This window comes from Saprolegnia parasitica (assembly GCF_000151545.1).
Source record: "Saprolegnia parasitica CBS 223.65 unplaced genomic scaffold supercont2.8, whole genome shotgun sequence".
Classification (NCBI taxonomy): Eukaryota; Oomycota; class Saprolegniomycetes; order Saprolegniales; family Saprolegniaceae; genus Saprolegnia; species Saprolegnia parasitica.
The window spans coordinates 351,023-378,045 of NW_012156402.1; the positions used below are offsets into that span (position 1 = coordinate 351,023).

Below are 27,023 nucleotides of genomic sequence, written 5' to 3' on the forward strand. Positions count from 1 at the left end.
CAACACGACGGCAAAGCGTCGTGGTATGCGTCTCAGATACGCGCCTACATGTACACTGTAGACTCGAATCTCAATTCTGTCGAACCCAATAAGACAAATACCACTCGGTTCTTAGGCGATGGCGTCGGGTTACAGTGAAATCGAACCACAATTTGACGGCAGAAAAGATCGAGTAATACATGTCAACCTCGTACCTGCACCTTTTCTATTGCGCGTGAGCTCGAGACCCTCGACGCGAAACGTTGCATTCGATAAAAACACAACTAGACGACATATTGTACATATATCAATATGTACTAGTCTATCACGGAAATATCGACTGTAGTAAGCACCGGAACGGGGGCAAAGATCGTAGCCAACACAGGACCCAATATGGCGCCACAACATGTGTTGGGTGCCACATTGGTCCTCTTCTTGACTCGAAGTTACTTGAATTGAGCTTAAATTGAGTTGAAGTTTAAGCATCCGAAATAAGCAGCACTTGAGAGTCCATTGAGAGTGCACCACTGTATTACGCTCCTTTAGAAACCAAAGGCTCCTGGCAAAGTCAGTAGAAGAACTAAGGTGAATGACTGTTCAAGGGCGTATTCCGTTGAACAAAACAACGAATGGGCTTTTCCCTCGCGGCGACTATGGACGTCCGACTGACCGGCTTCCGACAGCGACCGCAATTTGACTGGCGTGTACTTCCAGTGCAACACCTTGGCGTTCCAGAGACCTTCTACGAGCACCCGGGCAGAGCGGCCTATTTATACCCACCTCTATGGCTGTCAGCCCACGTCCCTTCACGATACGGTGACTTCCTGTACCGGGTCGCGCTGAAAGCCGTGGCCGCCCGAGCCAGTTTGCACTTTCTCGGTCACGGTGCTCGACACTGCCTTTTCTGGGATGCACAAGCCTGCGAAACGTACGATCATCTTTTGGTGCGGTGCCCATAGGTCCGAGCGATCTGGCGCGCTTTTGCACCGATGCGGGGCATTTTGCACATGAACGTCGTCGGTCGCCGGCTTTCTCTACGACGATGTCGCCGTACCGTACTCGGCCCACAAGTCCTCCATTCACGCCTTCTGGTCGATCTTACGTGCTTGCGTCTGGTATTGTCTTTGGCTCGAACGCAACAACCGTGTCTTCCGCTTGACGCTGACGCAACCGCGCTCGCGATCCAGGCAGCTACTATAGAACGATTGCACGTCCGGCACTTGGCTTGTCGCGCTGTGGTGCCATTTCTTGATGCTGGTCGCTCTCCGCGACGATCCTTGGTGTGCACGCTACCTGGACCCGCACAATCTCGAGCCACGACCACTAACGCTCCTCGCTGAAGCACCGGCCAAGCCTCACAAGCGCATTAGGAAGTCCACAATATCTTTCAGAATCAATACAACTCCGTTCAGCAACGAATGGGCTATTTTTACGCAACTCAGACGTCTCAGTCCTCGTATGCACTTGCCAACCGTCAATGCGTGGCTACCACTCGACGGTGGTTATCATCTGTTTGCGTGCACCGACACACGGCACCTACCTAGCCTATTCGAATGCAGCCAGTACAATGTTCAACTGTGTGGGGTTCTCGGTTTGCTACTATTGGAACATCACGAGAGATTCTTCTTCACACTGTCAGTACTCCTTAGATGCGCTGCACGACGAGACAAAAAACTCTTCAAATAACATGGCTACCGATGTGCACCGGTTCTTGTTCCAGACTGAGCCGTCGATCGAACCTTTACACAACGCCGTTTGGGTATTTATAATCTCGCGTCGGGCGCATGGTGTACGTCGCCTCACACTCTGGAATTGGCATGGGATGGCGACCAACAAGTACGCCGTCGCTGTACTCACCACGTCTAAGCCGACGTTTTGGACGTACGCACATCGAGCGCACGCTTTTCAGTCGCTGCCACCAGTCTCTTTGTCGTGCTCCTCGTCTCCGGCGACGCGATCATCAACAACTGGGCCCTCGTCAACTTTATGGGCGGTGGCTACTTCTTCGTGACACCGATCGCCGCGGCGACGAGCTTGGACTCGCTCGGGACGCAGTACAGCTTTGCAGCCGACATGGGCCTTCAAGACCTCTCGAAAAGTGGCCGCTGGATGAGCAGCTTTACGGTGACGCACCTGGTTGCGAAAAGCGACAAGATTTACGTGATTGCGGCAGGCGACATTCCACTCACGCCCAGCACGGTCTTGTGTCCGATCTTCGAGGCTCGCTACGCCGTCAACTTTGACGCGACGAACGGGCGGGTGCACCTCGCTCTCGCGTCCGACGCCGTGTCGTTCTTCCGCGGCAATGCGCTCAGCCATGCGTTCACGGACGATGACAGCGCCAACCTCGCCAATGCATCCATGAGTGCCCACGAGCTTTACGCCCTCAACTATGTGCCCGGGCGCGTCACCGTGGACAAGCGCTTTACGAACGAGATCCAGCTACGCAATACATCCGCGCCGCAAACCCACATCGTCTCGTACTACCGCATCTTCTCTCGGTCGTTCTGCACCGGCTGTAACCCTGTCGCCGAGCTTGGGTATGGCAGCTGCAACTTTACAATGATGTACAACGACAGCGCCAAGGCGGTCACGGTCATTAACAGCACCTTTGTGCCCGGGTCTCTTTACAAGCTTGGATTTATCATACCCCACACCTTCTTGGGTGAGCTCGCGCTGGCGGCAAAGTCGATTGCAATCGCCTTTGCGATCCTTGGGTACCTCGCCAGTCGGCGCACGGTGCAGTGGCCGGACGCGACCCACGTCGAGTCGAGCATCGCCAAGGCGCTGCGCACCATCGTGCCCAAGTGCTTCCCGTACCCAAGCCACGCACTCAGCTACAGCATGTTTTGCTACAACTCGGATTGGTTTGTCATTCTGTACGCGTTTAGTGTGCTCATTGACATCCAAAATTGCCTCTTGTACGTCCGCAACGTCAACTTGTACACGATGTACGCGCTACAGTTTGGATACTCGCTGCAGCTCTTTGCGCTGAGCTCCCGCCTCTTGTGGGTCAACTGCGCGATTCTCAAGTGCACCAAAGGGCTCGTCCATATGCTGAGCATCGCACAGCACGCAGGCGAGAGCCGATTCGTCGGCTTTTGCAACCTCAGCAGTGTCTCGTGGCTCTACGCCAGTGCCATCGCGCTCTTTTACGTGCCGCCGTTTATCGAATACAACAACAGCATCATGATCAACCTCACCAATGCCCGCGAGCGCATCGACGGCATCTGCGTCGACGTCTACGATGGCTTTTACATGCGCGTCGCGACGTCAATTGCCGTGGGACTTGTCGCCAACATCTTCGTCGTCACGGGCCTCAACCACGTGTGCCGCTACAACTACTGGCAGCTCGTGGCAAAGAACAGTCTGGCGCGCCAAGCTGTCTTTAACAGCAGCTCGATCGTGTGCGACTACCTCGATGGACTCCAAGCAAATGGCGACGGCTCCATTTTTGTGCTGCATGCTCGCCGATTTAGCACGCTTCAGTGGTTTTTCTCGAGCCACTTGACGCTGTTCGGGCTGCCCGAGAAAGGGCTACGTGCCAAGAAGCAGCAAGTCGCCACGCAGCAGTCGCAATATGCGCCGTCCGCACGGTCTGCTAGCGCTGCGATTGCGTGTAGCACGGCTGCAGCCAATGCAAACAACACGGGAGACGACGCGCGCGATTGTCGTGTCGTCCAAAACGGCGACGCGGCGCTGCATCTTCTCGATGGGCAGTTGACCGAGGTCTCGAGCCTTGCGTTCAACATCAAACTGCTCAAGAATCTCACCGTGACGGTCAAATAGCAACCACTTTGTCATTGACTATTAGTACTGTAGCGGTGCATTCAATCATCGCACGATAATACTTGACCATGTGGCATCCGTTCTCTAGCACACACCACGGATGCTGTATGGTCACGACCTACGTTCCTGAATAACGGGGAGAAAAAGCGGTGTCGTAGTGCATGCAGTCGCAAAAGATGTAGTACTCTTCGCAACGTGTGGGGCGCGTACAAAGGGACGACGTGGATGGGATTACTGTACATTGTTTACATTTATGTATATCAAACGACATTGGACATCTGTTGAACTCGCCAGCATTTGGACGCGGTTGGCTCGCTACAGCGCCAGAAATGCGCACACGAGGTCTTAGAGGGTGATAGAGAGGATGAGAGAGTGAGACCACTCTCACGCTCTCTCTTTAATGTCCGACTGTGCTGCAGCCTGTTGTGTGTGGATCAAAGGCTAAGCCATGTCCAACCAATGCAAACTTCCTAGAATAGTCATCCGGTAGACATGGGGATACTGTAGCTCCTGTAGCTCACTTCATATTTGCCTTCGTGGTGTAAGCCCAATACAACTGCCTGCTTCACGGGAGACGGCTCTCCCCTCGCTGCTGTTTGTGTTTGCACCGCGGGCGCTATCACAAGCCCAGCCCAGGAAAGCGGGGCAAACCAAACCACCGATACAACTGGCTGCATTCAGGGTGGGCCACCGCGTCCGTCGTAATCGCCACCCGTGGTGTGGCAGTCGGCGTCGGCTGTACGGTGACACATTACAGCAGACGCTCGGGTTGCAGTGTCTGTCGGTGCCGCCGCATCAGCCCTACTGGCTGCAGCTCTTGTACACTGTAGATCGAGTTGTAGTCGCAGTCGGCGCGCCCGAAGCTCGGGCCACAGTACTGTTTTTGGGTAAGGCGCTGGGGCAAGTGACACTAATGCGGCGGCCGTCGGTGCATGTGTTGGCACGGGCGTCGGCGTTTCATCTGCGCCGCAGACATTTCGGTTGCAGCCGCTGCATTCCACTGGACGTTATGGACTGTGTACATTGGCTCTACCAGCGCGCAAGGCAATCGGTGTGTGACATTGGTGAGTCTGGGCTGCGCTCCCAGGCTAGTGCTTCGAGCCAAGTGTTGCAGCCTTGTCGAGCTAGCCAAACGCGCGTACGCAGAGACGACATGTACTCGCCCATGTACTCGCCAAGCCTAACGTTAGAATGAAGCCGCCTGACTGGTGCTGGCTATAGACGACCAGAAGGAATCGAAACAAGACATGTTCAAAACTCTCCACAAGATAAGAGTCCTCGTGGCTGCTCTGATATGCAGTGTCTTGCCCAATCCATGCACGAAATGCGAGCCGACAAAAGCCGCAGAGGCGTTAGGTACCGATTGCTCATGCAGTCCCGAGCAAGGATGCACTAATGACACTTCAGTCGCATGACGTAGCGTAGAATGGTATAGGCGGCCTTCTTGGTCCGTTCGACAAGTCTTTGTTGCATCGGCACACGCAAGCGCCTCTGAAGGGTCCGTCGAAAGCATTTCCCTTAATTAGACCGCACGTGTCCATTCCAAAAGCGACCAGTCCGACGACTCTTCAGTTCAGTGGGGCTGCTCACACGTGCCTACGTGACGCGTGCCGTGCATTTTAGGCGACCCTGACCCTGATGCGGCATCTGATGCTGCTCGTAAAACGAGTGGGATGGGAAGCCCATCGCGAGCGTATACGCAGGCGCCGACGGACCGCAATAGCGCACCCACTGACTGTAAACTTGCACCACCAGTGTAGTGTACCAAGGTAGTGTAGTAGCATGCGTAGTGTATGGACTGGGTATGTATGACGAAATCGTCCTCGCGCGATGGTTCTCCGTGGCGGGCGAAGAAAGGCCATCAAGCCAGTTGTCACATTGCACTTGACCATCCGGATAAGCGCGGTTATCCACCGTGTCGCATCGGTGGCCTGGACCTGGACAGGGTGGAGGGTTCTCTCGAGTATTACGAGAGCACCGTCGTCATTCAGGCACCATGATTTAGGTCTTATAGTTGCACTACCCTCTGGCGTCTTGGTGTTGGCAGCGTTCGTCGCCGCGATCCAGACCACTGGCGCCACGAAGGTCAACGGGGTGGGCCACGTGTCGAGTGGCGACAGCCGACCTCTCGCAAAGGTAGAGCCCTGGGGAGAGCCTGCGAGTGATAGCAACCCGTCGTACGGTACAGCACCAGATCCAAAGCACCGAAAGGCTCATTTTGCACACGTAGAGACACTATTAATACAAACAGGGCGTTGGGCCACTTTGCAGTTGGTCGAGGTTGTCCATGCCAGCTGCGCAAGCAAACAGTAGACGCGCACAGCGTTGCGTCCACGATCCAAGCAGCGCTCTGTGTGTAGCATCACCAAAGTGCGTGAACATGGCTGGGATGGTGGCCTGTTTTTGGGCACTTTGTGGGAAATGGCGTATCTTTGTATCCGGATGGTGCCCGGGATTGGCCGTCGCAGGATGTGCAAATGGCGGCTGTAATCGCTGGCTACTCGGTCACTTTTGGACCTATCATGGCACGCGACGACACGAACGAGGCCTCGTCCTCGACGCTCATCGTCGTCGTCATCGTCTGCACCGTCGTCATCGTCTTGACGCTGGTCGGTCTCTTTCTCTATTGGCGCAAGAAGCACGCACGGTCGCAGGGCCTCTTGCCGCAGGTCTACGAGCTCCAGCAGCCCTTCGACGACCACATCATCATGGGCCCACCGACGCTGTCGCCGCCCTCGAGTCGTCCACCAATGATGTCGCCGCGCAAGCCGATTGCCATCAACAGCACGAACAGCAGCAACAACAATCGCAACCACAGCAGCCCATTGAAGAACAGTAGCCAGCCCGACGGGAGCGAGCGCAACAAGCCCGGGTCGCAAGGCTCGGCCAACAACTCGGACAAGCCGACCGTGCCGCACCAAGGGCACCGGTCGTCGTCGACGGAGCCTCCCAAGCCCAACGCCACCGACTCGGCGTTCTCCGAAGTCGACGACGCGCTCGATGACTTTGATCCGAAATGGCGGCTGCCAAAAGCCAGCGTCGTCATCACGGCGCGGGTTGCCAAAGGTGCATTTGGTGAAGTCTTCCTGGGCACATACCTCGGCGAAACGACGGTCGCGGTCAAGTCGGTTTTGAAGGAGAAGCGTAAGCTCAAGGTCATCCAAGCGTTCATCGAAGAGATCAAGCTCATGGCGCGGCTCGACTCGCCTTACGTGGTTCGTTTTTACGGCGCCATCTACTCGCACCCGTCGCGCATTCGCTGCGTCATGGAGTACATGGACTCGGGCGACTTGAAGGATTTTCTCAAAGTTCACCCGCGCGCGCACGTGAATTGGGCGTGGAAGCTCGAGATTGCCCTTTGCATTGCAAAGGGACTCGTGTACCTGCACGAGCTGCCCGTGATCCACCGCGATCTCAAGTCGCGCAACATCCTCATGGACTCGCACATGGGCTCCAAGCTCTCGGACTTTGGCGTCTCGCGCGAAGAGACGACCGAGACCATGACCCGGGGCGTCGGCACGTACCGCTGGATGGCGCCCGAAGTGCTCAAGGACGGCCATTACAGCGTCGCCGCTGACATCTTTTCGTTTGGCGTGATTCTAACCGAGCTCGATACGCACCAGATCCCGTACCTGGACAAGCGCGACGCCAAAGGCAAGATGCTCTCGGACGCCAACCTCATTGCGCAGGTGCTCCGGGGCACGATGAAACCGAGCTTCACGTCCGACTGTCCGCCGTGGGTCCGCGTCCTCGCGCTTCAGTGCATGTCCAACGACCCGAGCATGCGCCCGACAGCGGCAGACCTCGCCGTCGGTCTCCAACAACGCCTTGATGTCGAAAAATCCCAAATGTAAACATATTTTAGATGCCTTTGTTGTTGTGGTGTTGGCTGCATTGTGGTGTAAAACATGTGCAAACCGCTGGGCCTTACACCATGGCAGCTCCATCGAGCCGCAGGCTACTGGGCAGCTGAGATGCAGTGTGGACCGAGAAGTATGATAGCCCATCATCGGTTGCAGTATCAGTTCGTCAAGCAATGCGTATAAGCTCGCACCAAAAAGAATGTGAACGGATCGCGCAGAAATAGTACCCCGCGCGATGCGGGGGACGATGCCCTAGGTGGCGTACAAGGGACTTTTGATGGGGCGAGTACAATTGGTGGTGCCTGAACTGCATCGTGCGTCGCTGCTTGTGGCGTCTCATCAAGAGCACTAGGCTCTTAATCGAATGAGTTCATGCAGCTGCGAGTCGAGTTCGTTCATGTTCCCTGGCGCGGCATGCAGAAGAAGGTTGCTTGCGCATTCGAATCGACGCGACGGGGTCAGGTGTTCGCACAGGATCTCCACCGTCGGCATATTCAGATCAAAAGCAGCTCGATTTATGACGGCACCGCCTGTGACGGCATCATCGATCATGCGACGGTGGAATGACGGCATACAAATTCTCCACATCTCTAGGGACGCACAAAAGCAGCCCGAGAACCATGATGGCACCATCTGCGACCGCCGTCATCGGTCCAGCAAGGCCGTGAACCGACGACCATCGCAGCCGATCGCGCTGCGTATCAAGGCCGCTCGCGCCGCTGGAGTTTAAACAGCTGTGCAAGATATTCTCGTTGTGAGCTGTGTAGTATGAATCTCGCACGCTCCAGCTCTCTCTACTACTGGTACCGGTATTATAGTCACTTGCACCCTCAGATTGGAGGACGCACCAAGATCGCCACGTGTGTCGATTTGAAATCAGGAATAATCACGCTGGCATCGATTACAAGCACTCGTACACTATTCATACATTCTAATATAGTGTTATATAGTGGCCACGAGCACCCCGGTGCGTTCTTGCTTGCCGGTGACTAGGAACGATGATTCACGCAACGCCTCACTTCACTAGTGGATCTCGCCGTCGGGCGCAATGTACCAAGCAATGCCTTCGATTGCCTTTAGCGAAAACGACCATCACACACTATATCCAAAAAAGGCTCGTATCCTCGTGCCCGAAAAATACCTAATTAGGCTCGCGACCCCAGCCCCTGCCACGCTTTCAATTGATTTCACGACAATCCATATAAATACTAGATTATCTTTAAACATGGCAATAAAAATACACATCAGCAACTTCAACGCAATCGATCACTTTGCCTTTTCAACTCGATCCCTCAAGCATGGTCCCGACGCCCGAGCTGCCGCCCATTCCGAGCGACTACGACTGGGAACAGTTCCGCGCCAACGCCCACGCGACCATCGACTTTATTGTCGACTACCAAAAGCAGCTGCACGCGCGCCAGATTCCCGTCTTGCCGTCGTGCCAGCCCGGCGACTTGCGCCGGGCCTTGGCCGCGAAGGCGCCGGAGCACCCGGTCGCGTGGTCGCAGATCATGGCCGACGTCCAGACGCAAGTCGTGCCCCGCATGACGCACTGGCAGCACCCGGATTTCTACGCGTACTTTCCATCGATGGCTGCACCCTCTGCGATCCTCGGCGACATGATGGCGAGTGCGATGAACCAGCCGGGCTTCAACTGGATCTGCTCGCCCGCGGCAACGGAGCTCGAGCTGCACGTCATGGACTGGCTCCGCGACGCGTTTGAGCTGCCCGAGTCCATGTCGTGGGGTAGCTCTGGCGGTGGCGTCATGCAGCCGAGCGCGACCGAAGGCATGATCGTCGCTCAAGTCTCGGCCCGCACGCGCAAGCTCGCGTCCAACCCCGACATGACACTCAATGCGCTCGTGAGCTACTACAGCGATCAGTCCCACTTTTGCGTCGAGAAGGCGAGCAAGGTCCTCGGTGTCACCCACTTGCGCAAGATTGCGTCCGTGTACGACGACGCGACGGGCAACTACGCGATGGACTCTGCGCTCCTCGAGGCGACCATGGCCGCCGACGTTGCGAATGGCCTTGTGCCGTTCTTTGTCTCGGCCAACTTTGGCGCCACCGGCGTCTGCGCGATCGACGACGTCCCGGCGATCGCCGCGGTTGCCTTCAAGTACGACGCGTGGCTCAACCTCGATGCGGCGTACGCTGGTGTCGTCGCGATCCTCCCCGAGATGCGCCCGCTCCTCCGCGGTCTCGACCTCGTCGACTCGGTGCTGATCAACGGCTCGAAATGGTTCAACCTCCTCTTCAACTCGAGCTTTATGTTTTTCACGCAAAAAGAGTACGTGGTCCGGGCGCTCAACGCGACCGGGTCGTACCTCGAGAACAAGCACACGGCCGAGAACAAGGTGTTTGATCTCAAGGACTACCAGCTCGGCCTTGGTCGGCCGTTCCGCAGCTTGAAAGCGTACTGCACGATCAACAGCATGGGGCTCCAAGGCTTCCGTGACGTGCTCTCGCGCCATATTTCGCTCGCCAAGTACCTCGCGTCGGGCCTCTCGGCTACGAACCGGATTGAGATTGTGCGCCAAGTCGACTTTGGGCTCGTCTGCTTTCGCGTCAAGGACGCCGATGATGCGGCGAACATGGCGGTCATGGAGCGCCTCAACCAGACCGAAGGCATCCACTTTGTGCACACGGTGACCGCGCACCACGGTGTCGTCCTCCGCATCGCGCTCTGCCACCCGCAGCTGACGACGGCGGACATGGACGGTCTTGTTGCCAAGATCGTGCGCTGCCTTCCGTAGTAATTTTGTTGACCGAGATATAATGCATGGTTTTGTCGATTGATTGTGTTGCCGATGGCGGGTTAGGGCACGCTTGTGCCGGTCGATGTACCGGTAAACCCCACGCCCACACTACTACTGTAGTACGTCCGAGGATTGAACATCTAGTTGCGACGGCCGCTAGCCTCGCGAGGTACATATGTAGGTCGTTGCGACCTCGCTGTTTACCGCCTCGCTAAGAGGCTGCACCTTGTCTTTAGGTTGCATTTTGGCGTTGAAAGACGTGTTTAAGAAGTCAGTTTATTCGTTAAGAGAGACGACGTCGACTGTAAAAGCACAGACAACAGGGTAGTTTTGTCTACGGAGGGCACGGGACCGGGACGCTGCTGACGCCGTGGATCGCGCCCGACACGGCGTAATCTTGAAAGACCGCAAACGCCTTGCGCGAAATCTCCAAGTCGAAAAATTGTCGACGGCGACCTCGACGTCTACACCTCGTGTGACTTATCATCATCGCAGGCCAGTCAAATGTACCGATGACTTGAACTGTGACGTTGGCCGCGTTGTTCCAGAGACGAAAGCAGTGCCCACACGAGTTGCTCGTGTCGTTCGCGGACCGGAACGCGTACGCGGTGAAGCCTTGTCGGACGAGTTCCGAGTCGGCGCGAGGGCACGCAGAGTTGGCTACAAATCGGCGCGTCAATAATCACCCAGAATCCTTGATGATCGTACCATGGGAGCGGTCGACCCACTCGATCGAGATGGACATGTGGGCAAGCTCCTGCGCCGCGACAAGTGCGGCCGACGAGAGGGCGAGCGTAAGGAACGAGCGAAGCATGATGCGGATGGTGGCGAGTTGGGTTGTGAGTTGTCGACACCGCGCCATCCTGGTCGGCCCGCCATCTTCGATCGTAAATTTAGCTACGTGGAGAGTGAAAATAGAAAGGGCGGCTGCTTTGCCAGGTGGAAATAGCCACCAACCATGACCGGCGAAGGTTAAACCGCGCATCTAAATCAAAACGGTCGGACCGATTTGCGCTTCCATCGACCCATCCATCTCGCGAGCTCGCTATCTACAAAACTCCAATGCGGGAAGATGACTCGAGGACGTGTTCGACGTGTACGGTGCTGTTTACATCCGTACTAGTAGTCAGCACGATATTGAGCTGACGGATCACTGGTAGCCGTTTAAAGAACGAGGGTACTTGAAAGTAAGATAATGCTCGGGGTAAGGCGAACGCTATCAGGAAAGTTACACGGAAGAATATGGCACGGCGGCTGGCGCGCCCTTCTGGATTCCCTGAAGCTGCACCGTCGGCACGAGCACGGTAGAGCTCGCCGCAGCAAATTTGACGTTCGAGACGTCGGCGTCGGCGGCGGATGTGGCGGCAAAGTACGAATTGCTGTTGATCCACCCGAGGCGTCGGCGAATCTGCTGTCCATGGCGCTTCCAGACGTAGATCCCAATGGTGACCACACAAAGGACCACGACGATCAGAACGATCGCGTTCCACACCGAACTGCTGCAGTCGTCGTCGTCGGAGCCCCAACCGTGGTCGTTGTGATGGTGACGGGAGCGAGGGCGGAGAATCATATTCGGACACGTGATCGAGGCGATGTCGCTGCCCGTGAGCCCGTTCACAGTGCAGTTCAAGTTGCGGTAGCGCGTGAGAAGGTTCTGACACGCCGATGTCGCACACACATCCCACGCGCCAAAGCTCGAGCCGTTGGTCGACGCCGTCATGTTAAAGCTAGAGCAGCCCGAGGCGCTGGCATTGATCGCAGTCAAGTCGGCGTCGCCGCATTCTGACGCCATGCTTGTCGCTGTGAGAGCGAGGCAGAGAAGAAGCGCACGCAGGACCGCCATGGTGTTTTGCTCGGCAAATGTCAAACTACGACAAAGTAACCGGGTCGTCGCAGGTGCGCAGGTGTTGGCCCTCGGACCTGCTGTCCACTCTCTCTGGCCTCAATCGAAGTTCGAATATGCTTTCCAGCGCTTGTACGCTGCCAGCTCATATCACCGAATTTCGCACACGATTGACAACGTAGCGGCTAATCGCACGCAACAAATAGGTGTGTCGCCACGCAGCGCCATCGCGTAGTGGAAGCCGGCAATCGCTTGAAGCCAGAAATATTTACAAGAGCGCCACAAACTAGCAATTTGGTCTTGTTGGGGTGCATAGAACACTGGTATACACCATCCGGGAGGTAAAGGCGTGGTTGCGTTGCGTTTGTTCAGCTTCGAGCTATTTGATTGAGCGAGCCTATTAAGGATCCACTGGGCAGTCAGTTTCGAGACCACCACGCCTTCGACCCTTCGACGTCGCCACCGATCGCTAGTAGTTCGACATTGCACAGCCAAAGGTAGCGACGGTACGCCACTATGCTGGACACGGCCAAAACAAATATATAGAACGGGCTCGGACTGACGATCGGACGGGATAGATCAACGTTTAACGCTCCTTCTAAAACCGCGCGAGGTTATTGTCTTTTATCGCGTAAATCTGGTTGAGCACGTCTCGTCTAGGTGGGATTCGAATTCTTCCGCCGTTTGGATACAGAGCAATGACACTATGTGTGCAAAGGTGGTGATGGTGGCACCAACGATTTTGTACGCCCAACATCGAGCTACAGATCGCGTTTTGGATATCCGAGAGAGAGAGATCGTGTTCACAAGGTACAAGACTGGGACGGCTCTATAGTTGGAGCCTTGTTTGAGGCGAGGAGAGGCTTGTTGGCTCGTCACGAGTGGCTGCTACTATCGGACGGGATAGATCAACGTTTAACGCTCCTTCTAAAACCGCGCGAGGTTATTGTCTTTTATCGCGTAAATCTGGTTGAGCACGTCTCGTCTAGGTGGGATTCGAATTCTTCCGCCGTTTGGATACAGAGCAATGACACTATGTGTGCAAAGGTGGTGATGGTGGCACCAACGATTTTGTACGCCCAACATCGAGCTACAGATCGCGTTTTGGATATCCGAGAGAGAGAGATCGTGTTCACAAGGTACAAGACTGGGACGGCTCTATAGTTGGAGCCTTGTTTGAGGCGAGGAGAGGCTTGTTGGCTCGTCACGAGTGGCTGCTACTATCGGACGGGATAGATCAACGTTTAACGCTCCTTCTAAAACCGCGCGAGGTTATTGTCTTTTATCGCGTAAATCTGGTTGAGCACGTCTCGTCTAGGTGGGATTCGAATTCTTCCGCCGTTTGGATACAGAGCAATGACACTATGTGTGCAAAGGTGGTGATGGTGGCATCAACGTAATATGCTCCATACGTTGTTTGCACAGCGTAATGACGTACAAAACTACTGTTGAGCGGAAGTGCACACTACCACCACGATAGATTGACGATAGACCGCCTTGACACGAGACGCCCGAAGCTGCTGCGTGCGTCTAATCCGATTGCAACATAGGCACGACTAACTAGGTACGACTGTACAATGTTGTAGCACGAATTATATCCTATTCTGTCATATAAATTGATGGGTTTTGTCAATCAATCGCCTTCCCAGGAGCAGACTATGGTCTGCTTGTCGCATACATTTTATTGTACCAACGGCATTATATTAATACATCATGCGCTGACCAAGCTCACTGACCGCGCTCTGGGCGTGCATGATGACCTCACCAGCCGTGCTGACGAGCAGTTCGGGACGCGACCTACCGACAGCATCGTACTAGTACTCGACAACTCAACTGGATGCGGCTGGTTTCCTGGCACCGGTAGAAAAGCGGTGTAGGCGAAACCGTCCAAAATCGCAGGACCTCAAAGGGCATTTGGTAGGGGGCCTATCGTTTTTACGTTTTTGATATTATTATTTAAGCACGATATACGTATGCAGTAAAATAAAAAGGACGCCTCAAAAATCAAAGTGGTCGCGTCGATGAGATGCGGTGGCGGCAAGCATGCCCGCGCGCGCTTCGAAGGCCGGACGAAGCGCGCGCGCACCTTCGACTAACTAAGGGGTGGCTTCCATTTTCCAGAGAGCTTGAAGCAGAGGCTAACGATGGCGGGCCGCTTTGTCACGAGTCGCCCCGGCCCCGGCGGGTCGATCGCATACGAGCTCGACCCGGCGAGTGTCACGGCAGCCTTCCCGTCGCATGACGTCTCGACGGCGCTCAAGGCCATGGTCGAAGTCTCGCTCCGCGACGTTGGCAGCCTTCTCCCCAGAGACATCCACGACGTCAACACGGCCAAGCTCCAAGAATTCTTCCCAGACGGCCTCCAGGCCACGGACGAGCTCGTCGTGCTGCCGTACAAGAAGGCTCATACGCAAATGGTGGGCCTCGCCGAACTTCCCGATCTTCCTCTCGGCCACCGCGCTGCGTTTGTTGGGCAAGGCAAGCTCGAGCTCGCCCCGGGAATCGACCCGACGCGGTTCATCGCGATTGGCGCCATCCAACTCGACCTTCTCCTTATGGGGAAGCATCGCCTGAAGAAATGGAAGCGCGACGTCGAGAAATTGCTCGAGTTCTCCGCTGCGATCCCGGTTGACCCGCCGACGACGCCCCAGCGTATCAAAGGCAACCCACTCATCATGGCGTCTCCATCGCCCCGGCGCATTGGCGGGCGCCCCATGACGTCGCCGTCTGCCCGGAGCTTGCCGTCGCGATCGCCGCAAATGATTGAGTTCATTCCGCAGCCGTCGTCGGCGTCGTCGCCCGCCAAGAAGAAGACGAAGGCTGGCGCGCGTCTCCAGGCGGTGGTGGAGCTCGACCCGATCGAGACGATGAAGACGGCGTTCAACGACGCCAAGACGCCCCAGACGCCCAAGACACAGAAATCGTCGACCCAGACACGCGATTTCTTCTTCCAAGTGCTTGGGTCCGAGGCGCCCAAGTTCTCGACCAAGATGTCCACGACGGAAACGTACCAGGAGCGTTTTGTCGCGCTTCTCGTCGCCGAGGCCAGAGCCGCCATCATCGCTGGGTACGTTTCCTCTCAATCTTGCACCCAATCTCATCGTTTCTATGCAAATATAGGCAAAACCCGCTGCCTGCCACGTTCACAGAGCTCGCCGCCTCGTTGGACGGCGTCTCAGACCCAAACGCTGCGACGTTCCAGACGCGTGGGGAAAACTCGATCAAAATCGGTGACGTCGTCCGCCTCAAGGTGCGTGCATCGGCTGCCTCTTCTCTCTCAATGCGCATACAATGATTAGGTTGACAACTCACGACGGGCTATCGGCATTGTCGAGCGCGCGCATAGACAAACGATCGACGTCGTCTTCCTCCATGCAGCGAAGACGGTGCTCGACCTCCCCAAGGCCGTCAAGATCGAAGCCAAGGTGGTCGCGTCGCTGGTGACGACGCTGCGCATGGTCCACGGCGTCGGTTCCATCGACAAGTTGCCCGGGCACTTGCGCGACGTCATCCTCAACCAGTCAAGTGCCACCGCGTCCGTCTCAGTGCACAAGGTTGCCGCGACCACGCTTCGCGACGTCATCGCAAAGTCGACCGGGGCGCTTAAGACGTCGACCAAGGGCAAGGGCAAGAAGTCGACCAAGAAGCAAGTACGCACATGGATTCCTTTGCAGTCGGTCGCCTCACTTTTATGCAATAGATGTCCAAGGAGGACGAAGACGTCGTGCTGACGCTCTTGACAGATCTCACCAAGATGAAGATCTCGGTCGAAACCCTCGAGGTACGGTCGTATTGAAGGTGTCAATGTTTCAACACTTGTGTTCCTAGGTGACCAAGATCCACGACGTCGTCGCCGAGCTCGTCAACAAGGTCAAGGCGCCCACCGAAGCCATTGCCATGGCGGCGGCCACACTCGACAACGTATATCAGTCGCTCATCACGGTACACCTTTTGTCTACACCAACTGCGTGACACTCATTCCTTCTACTCTAGCCGAAGCTCTACGACGTGGACCGCTCGGTGGCCGATCTCATCGCGTCCGAGATCAACCCGTCGCAGTTCAAGGCGCTGCGTCGCGGCCTTGGCAACCTCGAGACCGGTCTCTCGCTCTGGAAGGGCCGCCGGGTACTGGCAAGACGACGACGATCTGCGCCCTCCTCTCGGCCCTTCTTTCCAAGGCGTCGCCGTCCAAGGGTCCGTTGCCAAGTGTCCTTGTGACCTCGGATTCGAACGCAGCGATCGACGAGATCATCGAGCGCATCTTCTCGGTGGGAATCTACCTCGTTGGCCACACGACGAAGGTCCAAGCGCGACTGCCACGCCCGGAAGGATTCTTGGCGCCCCCGCTCACGGCCGTCAAGATGGGCAGTCGGCCTGGCGCGCGGGACATTGGCCTCGCGACGGCAGCTGCGCAGTACAAGAAGGAGATCAAGGACGCGTGCGAGAAGCTTCCCGCCAACGACAAGCGCGCCGCGAGCCTTCGCGTCGAGAAGGATCTGGACAAGTGGGAGCTCTTGGCGCGCGTTGCGGGCAAGGCCAACATCATTTTTGCGACGCATTCGTCGTGCGCTGGCGCTGACATGACGCACAAGCTCCGGCAGTCGGGGTACGCATTCTCTCTCTTTCCCGATATCAACGCATCCCTTTTTGTCGGTAGCTTTGACGCGGTCATTGTCGACGAGTGCGGCCAAGCGACCGAGCCGAGCTCGCTCCTCGCGCTCCTCGCGCAGGCCGGTCGGTTCTTTTTTGTGGGCGACACCAAGCAGATCGCGCCGACCGTCGTCAGCGACGACGCCAAGACGCACGGCTTGGACGTCTCGCTCATGGAGCGCTTGGAAGCGTATTTGCCCGTGACGATGCTCACCGTACACACCGATGGACGATCTTTCTTCTCATTGATTTATAGGAGCAACATCGCATGCATCCGTTCATGAGTGCATTCACGGCCAAGGCGTTCTACGACGCTGCTTTGACGGACGCGCCGGCGATCGCGCGACGCGTGTTGGCGCAGGACGCAAGCATGTACGCGCACCCGGCGTTCCAGCCGCTCACTGTCGTCGACATCGCTGGCGTTGAGAAGCGCGTCGGCACCTCCAAGGCCAACGACGCCGAAGTCAAGTTTTGCATCGACCAGGTCCGTCCACGGCAGCGCACGACGTCATCATGCTGACATATCTTCTTTCTCGGTAGATCGAGCAACTCATGATGACATTTCCGCGGGTTCAGAGCGGCGAGTGGAGCATCGGGATCATCACACCGTACAAGCCGCAAGTGCACAAGATTGTGGGCGCCATTAACGCCAAGATCGCAGCCAAGATGGAGCCCGCGGCGTGGAGCAGCATCGAAGTGTCCTCGGTCGACGGCTTCCAGGTACCTCTCGCAAGAGACGGTCGTGTACTGACGCAGGTTAGGGCCGCGAGAAGGACATTATCCTCGTCTCGTGCGTCACAAGTGGCAACGTGGGCTTCCTCGACGACGACCGACGCACCAACGTCATGACGTCGCGCGGCCGCCGCTTCTGCATCGTCAACTGTACGCCTCTGCTGCTTGTGGACGAGGATGCTCATCAATGTCAATGTTAATGCAGGCAATGCGTCCGCACTGCAAGGCCACGCGACGTGGCGCATGTTGTTTGAGCACGCCAAGGACAAGTGCGCGTTTGTCGGCGCCGGCGCCAAGCCCTTTGCGACTGTGTGGGCCGAGACCGAGGCCGACGACGCGCTCAAGGCCCGCGTCAACCACCAGCACGCGACGCTCCGTGCGACGCTCGAGCAGCGTGACGAGAAAGGCAAGGCGAACCCGGACGACGAAGAAAAGGCGGCCCCGAACGAGGAAGAATCCAAAGACGAAATGCCTTCGGACACCAAGCGCAAGCGCCGCGGCAGTCCCAAGGTGCACGTCTCCATTTTGTGAACGCGCTCGACCAAGTCTCTCATTCGTCTCTGAAACTAGAGTCATGACGGTCACAAGAAGCGCCTTGGCGCCGCGCAAGGGGTAGGGCAAGCGAGGAATAGCGCTACTATGGCTCATGGGCATACGTGTAGAAGCCCGCGACGACGGCGCGTCGAACGTGATGCAGGACAACGCATGAACACCGTCCGTCACCAGCCCGCGGAACGCGCCTTCGCATTATTTATTCATATTTAATCCGTCTTTAACAAGCACCTGCATGCGGTTGATCGATATCGGCACGATAGAAAACTGCTCGCCCAAGACGACAACCGTCCCTTGTGTCATCGCCGCACTGCAGCTGGAGGAGAAACCACTTGGCGTCGACGGACGCACCAAGGACCAGCCCCCCCCCCGACGACACGACGTCGTTGTACAACAATCGCCCGATTGCATTTGCCCGAGGCATTGTGGCAGCAAATATCGCCTTTCGAGACAGCGAGGGGACTCGGCGTAATTGCGCGCCAGTGCGAGTCATGTTGCAAGAGCATCGATACATCTCTGCAACGTCGTGCATAGCTTTCATATCTAGCGGCTGTAGGTGCAAGGCGGGCACGTTTTCGGTTGACTCCATGGTGCACCCAACCACTTGGTTCATTGCTCGACGACAGGAGCCAAAATGCAGTTTCTATTCACAACCGCATCGATCATCTGTCTTAGGCGACGATCGCCACGTCCTGTGCATCGGGCAGCGACCGCAGCACCTTGGCCACGAGGCGGTCCATGTCGTCGACCGTGAGCTGCGGGTGGCAGAGCGCGAGGCGGAGGACAACGCCGTGGTCGGCCGTGACCGTATGGACCATATGGATGCCCTCGACGTTGTTGAGGCGCTCCATGACCGCCATATTGGTCGCATCGTCAGCGTCCTTGACGCGGAAGCAAACGAGGCCAAAGACATCTCGGAGCACGTGGATCGAGTCGTGCTGGCGCAGCTCGTCGGCGAGATACGTCGCCAGCTGCAAATGGCGGCGCAACCCGTCGCGGAAGCCTTCGAGACCCATGCTTTGGATCGTGCAGTACGCCTTCAAGCCGCGGAACGGCCGGCCAAGACCGAGCTGGTAGTCCTTGAGGTCAAAGACGTTGTTCTCGGCCGTGTGCTTGTTCTCGAGGTACGCGCCAGTCGCGTTGAGTGCTTGGACGACATGCTCCTTTTGACGAAAGAAAAAGAAGCTCGAGTTGAACATGAGGTGGAACCATTTCGAGCCGTTCATGAGGAGCGAGTCGCAGACGTGCATGCCGCCGAGCGTCGACCGCATCTCGGGCAAGAGCGCGACCACGCCAGCGTACGCGGCGTCCATGTTGAGCCACATGTCGTGCTCCGAAGCGATGGTGGCCATGGCTTCAATATCGTCGATCGCGCAAACACCGGTCGCCCCATAGTTGCCCGAGACGAAGAACGGCGCGAGGCCATTGGCCTTGTCGTCTGCGATCGTCGCCGCGAGCACCGTGAGGTCCATGGCGTAGTTGCCGGTCGACGGGTCCAAAACCGATGGAATTTTGCGCAAATGCTTGACACCGAGGACTTTGCTCGCCTTCTCGACACAGAAATGGGACTGGTCGCTGTAGTAGCTCACGAGGCTGTCGAGGGATAGACCCGGGTTGGCAGCGAGCTTGCGCGTGCGGGCCGAGACTTGAGCGACGATCATGCCTTCGGTCGCGCTCGGTTGCATGATGCCACCGCCTACGCAGAGTCGACGTGAGCATGCCTCGATGGCACATAAGAACTGTACCCGAGCCGCGCCACGACATGGCCTCTGGCAAGCCGAAAGCTTCGCGGAGCCAGTCCATAACGTGGAGCTCCATCTCTGTTGCCGCGGGCGAGCAGATCCAGTTGAAGCCCGGCTGGTTCATGGCGTTGGCCATGAGCTCGCCGAGCATCGCCGACGGCGCGGCTTGGGCGGGAAAGTACGCCATAAAGTCCGGGTGCTGCCAATGCGTCATGTTGGGAACGACGACCTTCTCGACGTCGGCTAAGATCTGCGACCACTCGACGGGCGTCTCGGACGGGCGTGACGGCAGCGCGCGACGCACGTCGCCAGGCTCGCACGACGGCAGCACGGGCAGCTCGCGTGCCGCCAGCCGCTTGTTGTAGTCGACGATGAAATCGATGGTTTGGTGGGCCTTGGCCCGGAAGGCATCCCAGTCATAGTCGGCGGGGGCCGGCGGAAGACTGTTGGCAGCATGGCTGCTGGCACGCGCCAGCAGCGACGGGCGGGCGAGGCGGCGGGCGGTGGAGCTCAGCATCGCAAGCAAACACGGGAAATGATCGGACCGATCGCCAGGCTCTGTGCGAGATGATAGCCATCCGCAAGCGTATCCGGAAAAAAGTGCAACTTCAACTTTGCCAACCATTTGCGTTCAGTATGCACGACGGTGGCGCGACCAACTGCAAGTGGCGTCAGCGACTGGAGCCACCGACGACGCCTTGGCCAACGACGGCGCAGCCTGATGACATGCATTTCGCAGCCCTCCAGATACCATGCGCGTACTGTGCTCGTCGGTGATGCGGTACTTTAGTGGCACAAGTAGACGATGCCCATGCCAGCGCCGCAATTTTGGGAATCTGGTCGGTGGCACCAGAATCTGAACCCATCGCCATCGGCAGAGCACCGCGGCTCACCACCACCACCACCAACCACATGCTCCTGCCACCAGCTACCAGCGACCATTTCTAGGTCATGTACCGCGTACTAGTACGTGACGAAGGGCAAATTTCCCCCGCAACTCTCAGACCCGGGTGGGAAATCTGCAGTGTCTACACCGCAAAGAGACGAAGAGATGGTGATGCGAACCACCCTCTTGACTAGCCACATTCATGATACAGGCGCGGTGGACGCTTGGACCTGGCGCCTCAGTATGCGCTTGTGTGGCCAAGCTCGTACGGCGATCATGAATAACGAGTAGGACTAGGCGTGCGGTGCCAAGTGAGACGTATTTGACGTGGGTGAGTTGCAAGGTTGTTTTGTTCCCTTGGTCAGCTAGGTGCAGAGGCTGCGCGACGTTGCGCGCTGGTCGTCTTGGCCTTGGAACCACTCGTAAAAGTCATGCCACGCAATGAAGCCCGTGAGCTTGGTGTCGAGGCGGCGACAAATGGCTTCGACATGAGTCGGTGCCACCTGCAGCCCTAGTCGTCATCGCTCCTCATGACGCCTCGGTACACGCCGCATAGGATATCGACCCACCCACACTGCAAATGACGTGGCCGAGCTCCGTGCGCTTGAGCAGATTCGGATCGTCCGAGTAGAGCCGCGACTGCGCACTGAAGGCGTCCCACGCTTCCTTGCGCCGCGTCATGTGCACGTACTGCTCCTGCACCGCACACGAGAGCCGGTGGTTGAGCTTGGACGTGGACGTTTTAAAGCGTGCTATCCATGTATCCACCCATTCCTATCAACGTATCAACCATGTACCTTTGTAGAGCTCGCGCTGGGTGTCGCTCAGCGTGCGCTTGTATTTGGCGAGAACGACGTAGCTTGGTGTCGTGTCGTCGTTGATCTCGGGCGGACGCACCTCGGGTGGCAAGAGCTCACTCGCCAGCTTCTTGCACGTCGCTTGGTTGGCCAACGGTAGCTCGAGGGGCGACGCTGATCCCGCTCTGGTTGGCGCCAAAAACGACATGCGCGTGAATCGCGGCGCCTTCTGCGCGTCCGTCGCTGGCTGCGCGGGTGGCGGTACCTATATACGCGCCATTCCCGTGATGTTTACATCGTGGGATGCAGCGGGATACCTTGCCAACGGCAGTGTCGTCCATATGCATCGCATGCCATAGCTTCTTGGCGTGCTCCTTCTTGGCCGCTAACTCGGCGCTTTGGAGATCCGACATGATGTTGCCAAAGGCCGTGGATCGGTCTCGGGTTAGCCGCGCCGACTGGCACCGAGGGCGGCGGGGCGTGCGCGTTGGCGACGACGGGCGTGGCGGCGGCGAGCGTGGTCGCGTCGGCTCCCTTGGTCGGTGCGGCTCGCTGCGTTGCGGTCGCGCCGACGCAGGCCGCTTTGGTTGACGATTCTCGTTGTTGTCCATGGACGCTTCTTGTCGCCGTAGCTGGGCTAGCACGCGTGCGTGGCGTAGTGCGTGGCGCCGGTGCGCTTGCTGCTGTTGCGTGCGCTTTCTGGCGTCGATCGCGTCGCGGAGCGCCTGTGCTTTGGCCTCCTTGGCGGCCATGGCCGCTGCCACCTTGGTCTGCTCTCGCTGTAATCTACAAGCATATGCAAAATGTGCCGCCACCACTCGATAGGGAGCGTGGCTGTCTCACTTGACTTTATTCCGCTGGACCGTCCGGCGCTTGGCTTCGGCCCGCGCCATCTTTTCGACATGGAGTGCCGAGGCAATCGTGTCGAGGTCCTGGCCACGTGCACTGAGCACCGCGTCTACGTTGGGCTGCAAGATCGCATTCGGATCGACACAGGGCGTTGGCGACGACGAGACTGCGGACGGAGGTCGTGGGTCGCGCTGCATAAAGTCGGCCAGCTCCGACTCGAGCGCGTGCGCTTGCTGTGTCACGTACGTCTGAATCGTGTCGACGTTGGAGACGTGGCGGCGGTACGCGGCGCGCGGGTGCACCCGGTAGGACTGCGTCGCTTCGAGACTCGAGACCGCCGCTTTCGCGCGTGCAATCGCCGACGCAATGCGCTCGTCCGTGCTTTGCGACGTGAGCTTGCTCGTGACGCGATGAACCTTTGGCTTTTTCAACGATTTGCGGGGCTGAAAGGTCGGCGATGGCACGAGGCACTGCCGCAGCGCCGTCAAGAACGATAGAAAGCGCAGTGGCCGCAGCGCAACGCCCTGGAGCTTCTCGAGCGCGCCGCAGATGCGAAAGTCGGACGCGAAGACCGAGTGCCGTTCGATCGCGTTCATAAGCTCGACGTTCCAGACCCACGTGGTGGGTCGCAGCAACGCTATACCTGCAGAAACATGGCATCAGCTCACCGAGAAGAGTACGAACAACATCAACAGTACAACACGACGTACGATCTAAGTCGGGCACGAGCGAGCGAAACACGCCAACGAGCTCGGTGACCCACGCCGCGTCAAACAACGCGAGCAGCGCGTCGAGGTGCAAGCGCATGCTCATATAGGAAAAGAGATCTCGCCATTGCACGCTTTGGACGTCGTCGAGTGCGGCAATAACGCCCATGACGCCCATGTCCATCTCCTCGACAAGGTGCTGCACCAATGGCGAGGCAGCGAGCTTATCGCGCAAAGCAAACCGGTTCGCGGGGGGAGACAGCGTCCCGAGGAGCGTCTGCGCCTCTTGCAGCACGGCCACCTACTTGTGCATTGAGATAGCCGGGCGAGGCAGGCTCGACGTGGTACGGCGTTGGGTGGTGCGACAACAAACAGTTTGGCCATCGCATCCACCTAGTAAAAAGCAGATTTCATGCTGTAAACACGGCGGTGGTTAGGGTCGACGCACCTCGGACTTGACCAAAGACGTCGGCGGAACACACTCGGGGTCGTAGCCGAGGACGAATCCAATGAGGTGCGTATCAGGGTCCGGGACGTTCGAGACGTCGTCGCCGAGACCGCCAGTCACGTCGTCGTTTTCATCCGATGACGGGGTCTGGGTGCTAAACCAGACCATGGGGAGACGCTTTTTTGGTGCGTCGTAGCATGCATGCAAGCGCGCGAGAAGCGGCTGCATGCGGTCCCGCACATAGGTCGTTAGGTAGTGAAGGAACCCATCTTGGGTCGGACTGGTGCGATTGAGGCGGCACTGCGCTTCATAGTGGCGCTGGAAATGGCTCGGAATCGAAAAGATGCGCAGACAGAGCACGGTGAGCCCGTTGAACCTACGCCACCGCTCTATCGAAACTGGCCTCTCGACAAAACGTCGATGTACTGGAGCAAAAGGGATTGAGTCCGACGGGACTCGTGGGCCAACGCACAGAGGAAGCGCGCGGCGGCGAGGCGCACCCCGCGGTCCGGCGACTGCAAGTCTTGAAAGCACGTGGCGAGCCGCTGGTGCTAGTAGTCGTGGTACGTCTACGTTTCCATGGGTCGAGAGACTACCTCGGAGACGTGCGTGGCGATCTTGGTTTGCCACGCCTCTTTGGCGGACACACAGTGCTCAATCAAGCGCGCGTATTGCAAGAGCTTCTGGCGCACGTCCGGCGTCGTCATATCGAGGCCGTCGAGCGGGTCACGCGACAGCAACGGCGGGCTCTCGCTTCGACGCGTGGGTGCCAATGGGCTACGCATCACGCCTGGTGCTCAACACGTTTTTCAACAAAAAGCGCGTTATACGCTGGCGAGGTCTCAAAGGCAAAGACACTGGTGCGTTCCATGTACTCGATCGTGTCGAGCTCCACGTGAAGGTACACCCGACTGCCCCGCGCCAGGTCTATACCCGCCGTTGTGAGCATGACGCAGACGATATGACTGACCCCGGTCGACGTGCAAGAGTGGTAGCGAGACGTCGACGACAACGCCCGTCTCGGTGCACCCGTCTTTTGTAAACCGAACCCGCCACCACTGCAGCTGGTGCGGCACCGGACTACGGCGCGTCGTCAGCGCATCGGCCGTCGCTGCGACCGGACAGGCTTCGTCCTCCAACAACGAGTACGCCTCGCTCCTAGATGAGATTGTAAGGTGTCACGGTCAGCTGCAACGGCGTAGTACGCTGCGAGGCTCGGCGTTGGGTCGTCGAGTCCGCTCGTGTCATGGTCGCTGGTTGCTGAGAACATTGCAATGGCCGCTGCAGGGGAACCGTCTGGAAGGTCCGTCTCGATGGCGGGGGGATCATCATCGCATAGTAGTCTAGCCCCAAGGGCAGTAAGCACATCAAGTGTCGTTGCTTCTGTCGTACGAAGAAGAGGGGCGGCTCTGGTTTTCGTTGGATGCAGCATCGTCTTCCGACTCGGCCGCACTGCGAACGACCATAAGAGACGACTTGCAAGTGTGCTTACAGTTCGCTGCTGGCGAGGTCCCGCGCGTCATCCAGCGTACACTCGTCGTCGCTAGCCATACACACACAGGTATAGCAGCAACGGTGCATAGCGCAAGTACTCGTCGCACGGCGCCAGAAGCTCAATCTGGTCGCTAGAGTCGTACTCGCCGTCGTCGCCGTCGTCTACAACCGTTGCAGCAATCATTGAAGGCCACGGCATGGGGCTGCACCAAAGAGAACGTGGATTCTGCCGTCCTCATCAATGGCCGTGATGTCACCTTCGAACCACGCGTCTTCGGACGGCCAGTAGACCCGGACGCGGGCGCCAACTTCCATGCTCCTGTCTGCACCGAGTAACTGAAACTGCTTCAATTGCCCTTTCTAGTTCATGATACAGTTATACTCACATTCTATCGAGTTTATCGTGGTTACAAAGGCACCACTCGGGTTAGCCTCATTTTCGAGTGGTTCTTTCGCGTGTTAAACGCGGTTGCGCAAGATATGGATGGGTTAATGGACAAAACGTGGATATATTTTTATTTTTCACTAGGTAGCGATTTAGAGCTTGAGCTCCTTGATCGTCTCCCACGTGAAGTCCTCGTGGTCGCGGCCGAAGTGGCCGTAGGCGGCCGTCTTCTGCATGACCGGGCGCTTGAGCTTGAGGTCGCGCTGGATGCAACCGGGGCGGAGGTCGAAGTTCTTGTTGACGATCTCGACAAGGTCGTCGTCGGTCACGCCCTCCTTGACCGTGCCGTACGAGTCAATGTGGATCGAGAGCGGGTGCGAGACACCGATGGCGTAAGAGAGCTGCACGATGACGCGCTTGCAGAGGCCGTGGTGGACGAGGTTCTTGGCGACCCAGCGAGCAGCGTAGGCGGCCGAGCGATCGACCTTGGTCGAGTCCTTGCCCGAGAAGGCACCACCGCCGTGGGCGCCCCAGCCGCCGTACGTGTCGATGATGATCTTGCGGCCCGTGAGGCCGGCGTCACCGTGGGGACCGCCAATGACGAAGCGCCCCGACGGGTTCAAGTGGTAGACGGTCTTGTCGTCAAGGAACTGCTCCGGGATGACCGGCGTGATGACGTGCGTCATGAGGTCGGCGGCGATCTGCTCGTTCGAGACCTCGGGGCTGTGCTGCGTCGAGATGACGACCGTGTGCACGCGCTGCGGGATCATGCGGCCGTTGTCCTGCTTGTACTCGATCGTGACCTGCGTCTTGCCGTCCGGGCGGACCCAGTCGAGCGTGCCGTTCTTGCGCACTTCGGTGAGGCGGGCGCCGAGCTGCGTGGCGAGGACGTGCGTCAAGGGCATGAGCTCGGGCGTCTCGTCCGTGGCGTAGCCGAACATGATACCCTGGTCACCAGCACCAATGTCTTCGTCCTTGGCGCCGTCGACGGCGGCACCGATCTCGGGCGACTGCTGCTCAATGGCAACGATGACGTTGCACGACTTGTAGTCAAGGCCCTTGGCCGGGTCGTCGTAGCCGATGGCCTTGATGGCCTCGCGGATGACCGCCTCGTAGTTGATCGTGGCGCGGGTCGTGATCTCACCGAAGATCATGACCATGCCCGTCTTGGCGCACGTCTCGCAAGCGACGCGCGAGTTGGGGTCCTGGGCGACGCACGCATCAAGGACGGCGTCCGAGATCTGATCGCAGAGCTTGTCGGGTGGCCTTCGTTGACCGACTCGGACGTGAAGAGGAACGTGCGTTCAGCGACCATGATGTGAGGTTGAGTTGCGCTGGAAGAAGCGAATTCGAAAATGACCTTCGCGGATCGCCACGATTTTGGCCAAGTGTTTTTCATCTCGGTGTTTGTATGCGATTAGAAAGGCCGAGTTCTTAGTGGTCTCTCTTGATGTTTGTATAGCGTCCAAAAAGTCGACTCGGCGGGTTTCTGGCATTTGATTGGTGGAAATCCAGAATAGGGTTGCGGCGGGTGGAGCGTATGGCACG

At 57.8% G+C, this 27,023-nt stretch overlaps 9 protein-coding genes across 9 annotated transcripts; 4 read left to right on the forward strand and 5 right to left on the reverse strand.

The window, feature by feature from the left end:
- Positions 1-1,801: 1,801 nt before the first annotated feature.
- SPRG_03240 (hypothetical protein) lies at positions 1,802-3,768 on the forward strand (the record flags this gene model as incomplete). Its single annotated transcript, XM_012341823.1, has 2 exons — positions 1,802-1,860; positions 1,902-3,768. 2 exons carry the CDS (start codon positions 1,802-1,804, stop codon positions 3,766-3,768), a joined length of 1,926 nt encoding a protein of 641 aa, XP_012197213.1.
- Positions 3,769-6,289: 2,521 nt separating this feature from the next.
- Positions 6,290-7,638, forward strand: SPRG_03241 (TKL/DRK protein kinase; the record flags this gene model as incomplete). Its single annotated transcript, XM_012341824.1, has 1 exon — positions 6,290-7,638. A coding segment is annotated over one exon (1,333 nt), but the record flags the coding sequence as incomplete, so codon positions are not given.
- Positions 7,639-8,913: 1,275 nt separating this feature from the next.
- SPRG_03242 (hypothetical protein) lies at positions 8,914-10,429 on the forward strand. Its single transcript, XM_012341825.1, has one exon. It carries the CDS (start codon positions 8,930-8,932, stop codon positions 10,385-10,387), a length of 1,458 nt encoding a protein of 485 aa, XP_012197215.1. The 5' UTR covers positions 8,914-8,929; the 3' UTR covers positions 10,388-10,429.
- Positions 10,430-10,724: 295 nt separating this feature from the next.
- Positions 10,725-11,204, reverse strand: SPRG_03243 (hypothetical protein; the record flags this gene model as incomplete). Its single annotated transcript, XM_012341826.1, has 4 exons — positions 10,725-10,805; positions 10,847-10,854; positions 10,901-11,050; positions 11,099-11,204. 4 exons carry the CDS (start codon positions 11,202-11,204, stop codon positions 10,725-10,727), a joined length of 345 nt encoding a protein of 114 aa, XP_012197216.1.
- Positions 11,205-11,618: 414 nt separating this feature from the next.
- On the reverse strand, positions 11,619-12,245 carry SPRG_03244 (hypothetical protein; the record flags this gene model as incomplete). The annotated part of the gene is made up of 1 exon (XM_012341827.1): positions 11,619-12,245. Exon 1 carries the CDS (start codon positions 12,231-12,233, stop codon positions 11,619-11,621), a length of 615 nt encoding a protein of 204 aa, XP_012197217.1. The 5' UTR covers positions 12,234-12,245.
- Positions 12,246-14,377: 2,132 nt separating this feature from the next.
- Positions 14,378-18,146, forward strand: SPRG_03245 (hypothetical protein; the record flags this gene model as incomplete). Its single annotated transcript, XM_012341828.1, has 12 exons — positions 14,378-15,300; positions 15,354-15,483; positions 15,533-15,883; positions 15,934-16,014; positions 16,062-16,175; positions 16,227-16,358; positions 16,412-16,839; positions 16,891-17,098; positions 17,140-17,367; positions 17,424-17,603; positions 17,645-17,765; positions 17,821-18,146. 12 exons carry the CDS (start codon positions 14,378-14,380, stop codon positions 18,144-18,146), a joined length of 3,222 nt encoding a protein of 1,073 aa, XP_012197218.1.
- A 628-nt stretch (positions 18,147-18,774) lies between these two features.
- On the reverse strand, positions 18,775-20,433 carry SPRG_03246 (hypothetical protein). The gene is made up of 2 exons (XM_012341829.1): positions 19,913-20,433; positions 18,775-19,863 (listed from the first exon to the last, which is right to left on the reverse strand). The coding sequence occupies exons 1-2, from the start codon at positions 20,424-20,426 to the stop codon at positions 18,839-18,841; spliced, it is 1,539 nt and encodes a 512-aa protein (XP_012197219.1). The 5' UTR covers positions 20,427-20,433; the 3' UTR covers positions 18,775-18,838.
- A 632-nt stretch (positions 20,434-21,065) lies between these two features.
- Positions 21,066-25,421, reverse strand: SPRG_19477 (hypothetical protein). The gene is made up of 17 exons (XM_012342015.1): positions 25,300-25,421; positions 25,189-25,252; positions 25,089-25,139; positions 24,989-25,048; positions 24,802-24,939; positions 24,567-24,754; positions 24,427-24,523; positions 24,193-24,373; positions 24,023-24,147; positions 23,597-23,972; positions 23,497-23,541; positions 23,152-23,449; positions 22,436-23,084; positions 21,910-22,378; positions 21,593-21,857; positions 21,365-21,547; positions 21,066-21,306 (listed from the first exon to the last, which is right to left on the reverse strand). The coding sequence occupies exons 1-17, from the start codon at positions 25,403-25,405 to the stop codon at positions 21,161-21,163; spliced, it is 3,441 nt and encodes a 1,146-aa protein (XP_012197405.1). The 5' UTR covers positions 25,406-25,421; the 3' UTR covers positions 21,066-21,160.
- Positions 25,422-25,627: 206 nt separating this feature from the next.
- Positions 25,628-26,790, reverse strand: SPRG_03249 (S-adenosylmethionine synthase; the record flags this gene model as incomplete). The annotated part of the gene is made up of 2 exons (XM_012341830.1): positions 25,628-26,716; positions 26,752-26,790. 2 exons carry the CDS (start codon positions 26,788-26,790, stop codon positions 25,628-25,630), a joined length of 1,128 nt encoding a protein of 375 aa, XP_012197220.1.
- Between the last annotated feature and the right edge of the window lie 233 nt (positions 26,791-27,023).